General features: G+C 35.2%; 1 protein-coding gene across 1 annotated transcript; it reads right to left on the bottom strand.

Annotated features, from left to right (window-relative positions):
- Positions 1 to 209: 209 nt before the first annotated feature.
- fnta (farnesyltransferase, CAAX box, subunit alpha) lies at positions 210 to 10,172 on the bottom strand. The gene is made up of 9 exons (XM_079390505.1): positions 9,745 to 10,172; positions 8,786 to 8,871; positions 8,393 to 8,507; positions 7,670 to 7,774; positions 7,107 to 7,233; positions 6,878 to 7,026; positions 5,285 to 5,347; positions 4,786 to 4,963; positions 210 to 1,398 (listed from the first exon to the last, which is right to left on the bottom strand). The coding sequence occupies exons 1-9, from the start codon at positions 9,876 to 9,878 to the stop codon at positions 1,228 to 1,230; spliced, it is 1,128 nt and encodes a 375-aa protein (XP_079246631.1). The 5' UTR covers positions 9,879 to 10,172; the 3' UTR covers positions 210 to 1,227.

The raw sequence follows: 10,172 nt of genomic DNA, 5'->3' as shown, positions 1-10,172 counted from the left end.
TTATAAGCTGTTAATATATTGAGCAAAAATAACAAATTTGTCCGTTAACCCCGCTTTCACTTTGCATGTAGGCTCCTTAATGTTCTGAGCAAATTTAACTGTGTAAGCTGATTTTGCTTAAACCGTTCAGCGTTTCCTTGATAAAGTCACTGTTGAAAGCATTTACTTGACATAAGCTTTTTTAAAATTATTTTAAAAGAAGTCTCTTTATGCTTGCCAATGCTGCATTTATTTGATTAAAAAATACAGTAAAAATAGTGTGAAATAGTTACAATTAATTTATTCTGTGAATATATTTTTTTACTCCTGTGATGCAAAGCTGAATTTTCAGCATCATTACTCCAGTCTTTAGTGTCACATCCATTAAAATCATGCTGATTTGCTGCTCTAGAAACATTTGTATCGCTTAATATTTTTGTTGAAATCGTGATATTTTTTTCCAGGATTCTCTATAAGTTTAAAAGAACAGCATTTATTTGAAATAAAAATCTTTTGTAACATTATCGTTTTTACTTTTGATCAATTTAATGCACCCTTGCTGAATAAAAGCATAAAAAAAAAGTTCATACTGCAAACTTTTTAAAGGTAGTGTACATACAAAAGTAAATTGTTGTTTAACCAAGCATGTTCATAAATGTAAAAAGTAAATAATTTTTCAAAAGATTAAGTATAATATTTAAGTATCTGCTAAAAATGGCATTGAAATCTGAAACCTGCCCATAAATCAAACACTCGACACCAGTCTTCTAGTAACAAGTCACTTTCAGGTCCTATTTCAACCAGGAAATGTAAGACAAAGAAAATAAAAGTCAATCAGCTTTAGCATTATCCATTATTATTTCTGAACATAAAAAAAGCGTGCACAGTCATAGTCTGAGCAGAGTTTGGTAACACAGACCAGAAGATGCTTTGGCAAGAAAAGTTTCTGACTACACCTGAAGCATGTCAGCAATGCATTCATTTTGATAAATGACACTTTTAACCTCTGAAAAGTTAGATGGTAGTCTAAAATATAAGTATGACTGGTATGGACTGCCAAACTCCCACAGTCCATTTCATTCACTGTACAGTTCACTGAGCGCGTTTAAGCATATGGCTACTTGGAGTTTTACACCGTTCTTTTACTTACAAGCGCTGCTGTTAAAACTTGCACACATACAAAGATAAATAGTCTATCGTGTCTCAGAATTTCTCTGTCTAAGCATGTGTCCAGGCCTGCGTTTCTCCTCAAGGGTCACTGGCCTCCATGTCGGGATGCTGGGACGAGGGTGGAGGTGGCGGGTCAGAGGAGGAGGAAACGGGGTCACCTGAGCCAAACATGTTCTGCAGAGAACGGGACACGTATTTCCAGTATTCCCTTCTAATGGTGTCCTTTTCCTCGGCCAGGAGCTTACAAAGCTAAAGAAAAAAAAAAAAAACAGGTGTAAAAAAATCAAGGCTCTTTTTATTGATGGAGATAGCGGAGAGGAGGCATGGAAATACATTCTGACGAGAACCAAAAAAAAAAAAAAAAAAAAAGTATGGTAAACTCCAAGACATTGAGTGAACACCGTACATATTACAGGCAGTGTAAAACAACAGGGGAGTGGAAGTCTAAATGCAGCTCTGACATTTTCCCATGTAAAGAGCATCTGCGTACAGCAGTGAGACGGCCGGCTCCCTCTGAGCAGAAGTAAAAGCCAGTTCAGACCTTATGAAAGGAAATCTGCCGGTTACGCTCATCAATATTCTGCACTTCACAGCCGTACTAAAAGGTCAGCGGTCTGAGTTCTCCAGATTGACCTGCTGAGGAATTCTCTAGAAGCATGGGAGAAACACGAGCGGAATCCTTTCTAGAATTGTAAGGTTTCCACAGTAGAACCCTTCTGAACCATTTTAGAATTTTAAGGGTTCCACTGTAGAAAACTTTTGAAATATTTTAGAACTGTATAAGTTTTCCACAGTAGAACCCCTTAAAAGCATTTTCAGGATTTCTTCAGATTTAATGAAGCAAAATTAATGACTTTTTAAAGACCCTTTTAAAAACCAAGAAAGAAAATTTAGGGGATAAATAAGAGAACAAAACACTAATAAGGTTTCTTAATGTAAATGTCTAGGGAACAGACAATGAGTTACATTAGCAACACTTCAAAGTTTGAAAATACAACAAATCCATTACTTTAATTTTTACAAAAGAATACAGCAGCTCAAGGCTTGAATAGCTCTGTTCACAACCACTACAATATAGAAATAATTTTCACTTCATGTACAGTACCTTCTGACCACACTGCAAAAAAGTGATGTTCTTCATCAGTATTTTTGTCATTTTCCAGTGCAAATGTCTAAAGATTCTTAAATCAAGACACATTTACTTGAGAAGCAGAATGACTGAAGTAGAAACTAATAAAAAAGAAGTGCGTTTATAATTAAAACAACAAATATCTTTTATGTTATGTAAAATCCATTTCTCTACAGATTCTGTACTGAAACTGAGGGTTAGAACTTACAAAATGAAGTTGGTTCAAGAATCTAATTCAGATCATTTTCAGATGTGTAGATAGCGTCTTCTGAAACAGCCTTAAACTGAATTTTCTTTTTGGTTAGACAAACATACGGCAGGGAACCAATTATTTGTGCATATACATATATCTATAAATACATATATTTATTAGACTGGGAATCAAGGCTTCATACTTGCACCTGTTTTCAGTAGCCCCTCACTGCAAAACAAAGATCCAGGGGGCGGGTTGGATCCACATATAGGGGGTGGAGATGGGTGAGTTTAGGGATCAGGGGGTGGAGATGGGTAGGTTTAAGTATATGTAAGGTGGGAGGAGTTGGATCTAGATCCCACCTCGCCCCCTGGATCATATTCTGCAGTGAGGACCATCTCCCTGTTTTGAACAGCAATTACACAACATTTTATGATAAAGAGTTTTTTGAATACCATCCACCCCACATTACTATAAAGTTACTTTTTTTGTCTGGGCACAAAACTATTAATTTCATACACATTTCATGGACACTTTTCCTCTGACAGCTTTCATATTCCTCATCTCGTGTGTGACTGCAGCTGAAAGGTTGACGTGGTTTTTTAACACATACACATGCATGTAGCCTCAATTTCAAAACAAAATAATTTTCAACTCCAGCATCATTACGGCACAGGATGAGAAACCCACAGCAGCGAAATCTCATTAACCTCAACACAGACACAACATCCACACGTTTGCGGAGGAAAACACAAGGCCTGTCATAGAGAAATGCTCAAGAGGCGAATAATACTTTCTCGGTCCCAATTTTCCTTCCTTTATGTTGGAGACAAGCTCTTTGACGTGCAGAGGCAGCCATGTTATGTTTTATATTCATTTTGTTTATTGGTATGGAACCACAGATCAATTATTAATTAACATCTATTAAAGTTGTGTCGAGTTAATATTTAAAGGCAAGCGCTTTCAGCTAAAGACAGAATTCCAAAATCTCTAATTACCTTAATCACTAGATGTGGATGATGTCTATTTTTGTTCAAACCACCCAACTGTGAAATATTCAACATTCTATGAAATATAGATATCTGTGAATGAACTTACAAGCTAAAAGAGATGAAACAATCACTACACCAAAGAATTCAATCATATTCTTTATGAGAACACTTTACATGTGAAACGGGCTAATGGAATATTTATGATAAAAAAATAAAAACTCCCAGCGTTTGACAGTGTTATCCATAATAAACGGCTCATAACAGAGTTCCGTTCTTACGGTAGTGTTGCAGATGGGCACATTATGTAAGTTTTGTGAAGTTTTACAACAGCAGTTCTGCTTCATTAATACGCTTTGTTGATTAATTAATGATTTAAATCACAATACTGTTATTTACCTTAAAGGCAGCTATTTATAGCGGTTATTCACACAAAACTGAAACTTCACAGTGACTTTGTTTACATGCACATTAATATCAGTATTTGATGCATAGTTTACTTGAACTATTCCTGTAAGCTTTTTTCTAGCAAAAGATCCATCTAAAAATGATATTATGCTGAACATTTTTAGGCCAGAAGTAGCTGAGTTTGTTTCTTCATCAGAACAGATTTGGAGAAATGTAGCATTACATGACTTGCTCACAAATGGATCCTCTGCAGTGAATGGGTGCCGTCAGAATGAGAGTCCAAACAGCTGATAAAAACCAGCATGCTTGTAAAAATCCAAATCCACCATTGTTACGTTTTAACTTAAAACTGACACCTCCAGCCATAAAAATACAAGTATAACAATATTAAAAAACATAAATATAAGTAATGCAGTGAAAACGTCTACACCCTGTTGTCCTCTCACATCAAAATCATTTGTAAACGGTGCTTGTTCTGTGCATATTTCTCTTTCTGATTCCGATTTTTACACTGGAAGCAAGCAATATTTTGGATAGAGGACTTGTATTTTAGCCCAATGCAAAGGTTTATGTTAAAAATGTCTTGATGGATTTGTTTCTTACAAACACTCAGCTTTTTGCTTCACAAGATGTTAACTGATGGACTGGATTACTTATTAGCTGTTTGAACTCATTCTGACGGCACCCATTCACTGCAGAGGATCTATTGGTGAGCAAGTGATGTTACGTTACATCTCTCCAAATCTGTTCTGATTTAGAAACAAACTCATCTAAATCTTGGATGGTCTGAGAGAGAGTAAACTTTCAGCAAATTTTCATTTTTAGCTGAACTATTTCTTCAATATATATCTTAATCTGAAAATGATCTTCATGTAAACATGGCTACTGTTTTCTCTATATGCAAACTCATAGCTCACCTCCAAAGCCTTGTTTAGTGTTTCTTGCTGGTCGTAGCTGGAGTTGTTGGTCTCCAGAGCATCTTCGTAGAGGTCGACCAGGAAGGCGATGAGATATGGAGAACTACATGTGTCCTGAAGCTCTGTCACCTGTTCCAGCAGTCCAGGATATGAGGAGAGCCCCCCATCCTGTAGGATCCTGAGCCACAGAACATATACTTTGAGACTAATCACAATATATGCGCAATGTTTAAATTCATGCAAATACTATACATATTTATATTTATTTCCAAGTATGAGCAACAACAATAGTGATGCTTGCCTTGACAAACCCTGTTAATGATCCATGTTATGTTTTTGCCAATATATATAGTCATAGACATTCATTCTGGCTCTTCAGTTAGAACTGTGTATTTAGGCAATACATCTACGTCTGTTAATGGTGAGAATCTGCCATCTGCTGGTTGACTTGGATGACTTCACAGGTTGGTTATATCTGTTTGCAAATTTCAACACTCACCCTTTTAAATAGTTCCAAGCGCTCTCGTTGTGAGGAGCTTTCTTTATTTGTTTCAGGGTGTACCTAAAGAGAGAAGGACAGAGAGAAAGGGAAAGAGAGGCACTGAATGATGATACATATTCACAGTGCTGTGACTCTATTAATCACTTTATATGTAATACATTTTTATTAATGTTATAAAACTATTATAGAACCATGCACTATTATATAGCCTGTTCTCATATTTCCATAAATTATTCTTATCTAAAAACTATTTTCTCTCACAATTCTTTAGTTTTTTACTTGCAATTCAGAATCTTTTTTTTCTTTGCAATTGTGAGAAGAAAAGTCAGAATTGTGAAATAGAAACTTGCAATTGCAAGGGGAAAAAAAATCAGAGTTGTGAGATTAAAATTTGCAATTACCATTTTATTTTTATTCCATGGCAGAAAAAAAGAACGTAAATGTAAATTCAGAGAAAAAAGTCAGAATTATGAGATGTAAACTTGGAATTGAGGGGGGGGCAGAATTTTTTTATTTTATATCTTGCAATCATTACTTTTTTTCTCAGAATTGTGAGAAAAATCTGAACTGGGTGATTAAAAAGTGACAAACTTTTCAGATGTAGTTATTGAATAATCACTCTCAAATGCATAAAGCATAACTTCTAAAGCCTAAGAAATATGACAAAAGTAAAAACAAAGAATTCATTCAAAGCCATTTTTACAACTTCATTTGATAATTTGTATTTTTGCAATGCATTTCATCTAGGGATGCACGATATTGGATTTTTGACGATATTTTTTAACTCATTTTGGCCGATAGGCGATGCAGATACCGATACATTTCCTTTTGCGTGGAAACAAATTCTGTGCAGAAATAAGCAAATTATTTTTAATTTTGGTTAGTTTTTAACAAGAACTTATTTGTTAGAATTAAATAAACAACAATGAACATTGAAGATTTGAAAATAACTATAAATAAACTATATTCAATTGCATTTTTTTCCAAGAAAGATGCAGTGGTAACCTTAAGGTTTTATTTTTTAAGATTGAATATTTGTAAATGGTCTAAAGTAAGAGTTGTAAAAATTCTGAAAATCTTTTAGAGCTCATAATTTGTTTAAAAATATAACATATTACACATTAATGAATAAATCAGTATATATAAAATGCATTAAAGTTACATGTTTGTGTGTTATTTTCGTGTAAGCTATAATAGCTCCTGAACTTTAAATCAAAACATACTCATGATTTTATGGCATCGATTACTGCTTTATTTAATTAGGAACAGTTTAAATATTATTTGTGTATTTTGCTTTCATCTTTTTAGCAGTGATCTAATCTTTATAACGTGATCTAATCGCTAGTACACCCTGAGCACATGTGAGTTAATGTATTCCTCTTATCGGCAAGACATATCGGCATAATTTTTCATATCGGGCCGATGACAATATTTACATTTAAAGCCATTATCGGTCGATTCCTGATATTGGTCCGATAATATCGTGCATCCCTAATTTCAGCTTTGCAAAAAAAAACAAAGGATCACATGGAGTTATACAATTTATCTTTGAACAAAAAAAGCTATGATTTGGACACGAATGAGACTCACTGCACTTCTCTGTCGAGGATGGCAGGGTCGGAGTACCCGCTGGTGTGACTAATGACAAAGTGTCTTTGATTCCAGGCGGAGTTATTCCTCACATCCTCCTCTAACAGTTCCTCCACATACTCCAGCTCTCCGTCCCACAGCTTATACTCCTGTGACACACAGAGACGGACCATGAACACACATGCAGATCAGCAAGCCGTTACACACCACACTGGATCTGGATCTGTACCTGGATGACCCACTGCCTGTGCTGCCACGCGTGGTAGTTCTTGGCATCTTGACTAAGAATTTCTGCTAAAAACTGCAGCTCTTCAGAAGGGTCGTTCAGCCACTCCACCAACATCCGCCTGTGATGCCTGTATATTTGCATAAATTGTTTAATAAATAATAATAACCAACAGGGCTTGATTTACTAATATACTCTAAAAATGGCTTTGCAACGATTGTTTTAGTATCAATGAGAATTCAATTTTCGTTTGCCTGCTTTGAAACAAGTTTCACTCAGAAATTGCTAGTAAATTTCCCAAATAATTACAAAGAAACTACAAGTAACACACTGAATTAAATGTGACATTTTAAAGCAGTAAGACTGAAATAAAACAATCCAATAATCTTTTGTTTTATTTACAACTTTGAAATATGCTTATTTTAAAGTGTGCTAGAGAGATTTTGGACAGAGCAAAACTAATGAAAAAAAATCTAAACATCAACATTGGTAATGCTTTTAATTATTGATTGATTGATTGATTCATTCACTTTCAAATTTGTACCAAAAGTTTGAGGTTTACTTACCAGACTTGGTAGTTCTTAGGCTGATCCTCTATGATGGCTGTGATATACTTCATCTCTTCTCTCAGGTCTTTATCTAGAGCCTGCAGTAAAACTCTCCTGTAGTGCCTACAGACATCAAACACCACCCTTTAAATGTAGGATGCAAGTGACTTGCACTGACTTTGTAGCTTTTTGCAGACCTCAGCAACAGGAAGGCTTGCTGATGTTTAAATATGTAGCCACTGCAGATTTAGTTATGTACAGGACCATTCAAATGTTTGTTTTGAAAAGAAATTAATGTTTATGCATTAAAGCTGATCAAAGGTGACAGTAAAGACATTTATGATGTTACAAAAGTTTTCCATTTCAAATAAATGCTGTTCTTTAGAATTTTCTATTCTTCAAAGAATTCTAAAAAAAACGTATCACGTTGATAAAATATACTAATGCAGAAAATCAGCATATTATAATGGTTTCTGAAGAATCATGTGACACTGAAGACTGGAGTAATGATGCTGAAAATTAAGCTTTGCATCACAGGAATAAATTACGTTTTACATCGTATTAAAATAGAAAACATTTTAAATAATAGTAATAATATTTCAGAACAACACTGTTTTTATAGTATATTTGATTAAATAAATGTAACCTTGGTAAGCATAAAACATATAAAAATGAATCTTACCACACCCAAAATACATAACATTCCCATTTAGATGTTTATTTAAATACCCGCTATCTCACCATACTGTGTAATTTGCAGCATTGAGGTCGATGGCTTCAACAGTCAATGCAAACGCTCTCTCACTCTTCTCATCGTTCTTCAGGAGCGCTCTGAACATGTCAAACACGTCTGTGACTGCAGTTAAAAAGACAAACATGTTCAGCAAATGAACACCTGAATATACAGTAAGGAAAACAACCCTGACGGCATGATTGGGTCTTGTATTGCACTGAATTGGTTTATTTTGTGATAATTGCGGCAGACATTATCCCATTAATTGAGTGATTACTTAAAATAAATTAGCATAAAACAGAGCAACGGATAGGAGTTGAAATTATTCTATCATGTCAGGAGAAAAGTGTGGAGTGATATCAAAAATCAATGGTCTGATTGATTGAACAAAAGACACTTACATTTCTCTGAATAAGCTATTTTAACGACAGGGTTAGGTCCATCATCTTGAGGAACGGGTTCTAGATCGGCCCACTCTTTTCTGTCCCTAAAATAGAAAAACAAGCACATTAAATGACAATGACAGGTGACAAAGACATCATAAAATGAACCTCTTTTGAAAATGAATAAAGCCAAATTTCTAGTGCTCAAACAAGATATTTAGTTCATATGCATCTCATCAATGTGAGTGTCCGCATTAAACCATCCAGTCTAATTAAATTAATCTCTAATTAAAGACTTCTGTCAGTTTATTTGAATCAACCAGAAAATAGGTGACAGCATCTACAGAACATATTTCTTTAGGCTCAATTCCCTGGATTCACGTCATGTGACTCAGCCACTTAGAATTAATTAAATCAATGAATCAATGTCGAAAAATAACCCTCAGAAAACACCTACTGTATGATGGATGGCACCTGGATTAAACAGACTTTTACAGTCCTGATTAGGATTTAAAACACTCCTTTAGTCAAGGAATACCTCAAAATGAAAACATCAAATTTAGTGTTAAAATGGGATGAAATTGTTTACATCCTGTTCAATTCTCTTGAATCAGATCAAAATGATACATTTTGACGTATTGATTCAGCTCACGTGAGAGCTAACATCAAAGCATGTCTGTAGCGAGTATAGACTAAAGTATTAAAGAATTACACTATTACTTAAAACGCATTCACAATTTAAAGCATTCTAATTCATGTCTTTTATACGCTCCCGATTCAGTTCATAAACAAAACCAATACAGCTGCTTGCACACTAAGTGCACTGTTTGTATGTACGAGCCAGATGTTATCTAAAACGTTATTAAAAGCTATTGTCCCACATAATGCAGAGGAGAATAACTAAACATCTCTTACTGAAGGGATTAGCCGCACACACACTCATTCAGTTATCATGCTAAGCTAGCTGCTAAACTCACTTGTAGAAGATATAACCTCCTTTTACAGGCTCCTCATACTCCATCTCCGCCTCCTCTACAGTGTCCTCCTCTTCTACTCCGTCCTCCTCCAAATTCTCCGCCACGGAGTTGGAAATTTCATCAACAGAAGACATTGTAGAAACTGCACCTGGCTAATAACTGTGGGAGCTGACCGATGCGTGAAGGCAGAGACACGCCTGATTTAGACAGATTTCAAAATAAAAGCCTGTCAAAATCTAGTACAGTACCTAGTACCCCGCGGAGCCGCTTCAGCAGACAAAAACGCACACAATTATGTTAAAATGTGCAGTTATGGCGAGTTACCTCGTAAGCACGGTATTAAATAAGTCCTATTAAATAAGTCCTAAATGACCGTAAAATGTTGAGAGAAAAGCGAAAGTGTGTGTCAGACCCGCATCACGTGCATC

Source organism: Barbus barbus (assembly GCF_936440315.1).
Source record: "Barbus barbus genome assembly, chromosome: 33".
Taxonomy (NCBI): Eukaryota; Metazoa; Chordata; class Actinopteri; order Cypriniformes; family Cyprinidae; genus Barbus; species Barbus barbus.
Note: the sequence above shows the minus strand (reverse complement) of the source record. Positions and strands in the feature narration are given on the sequence as shown.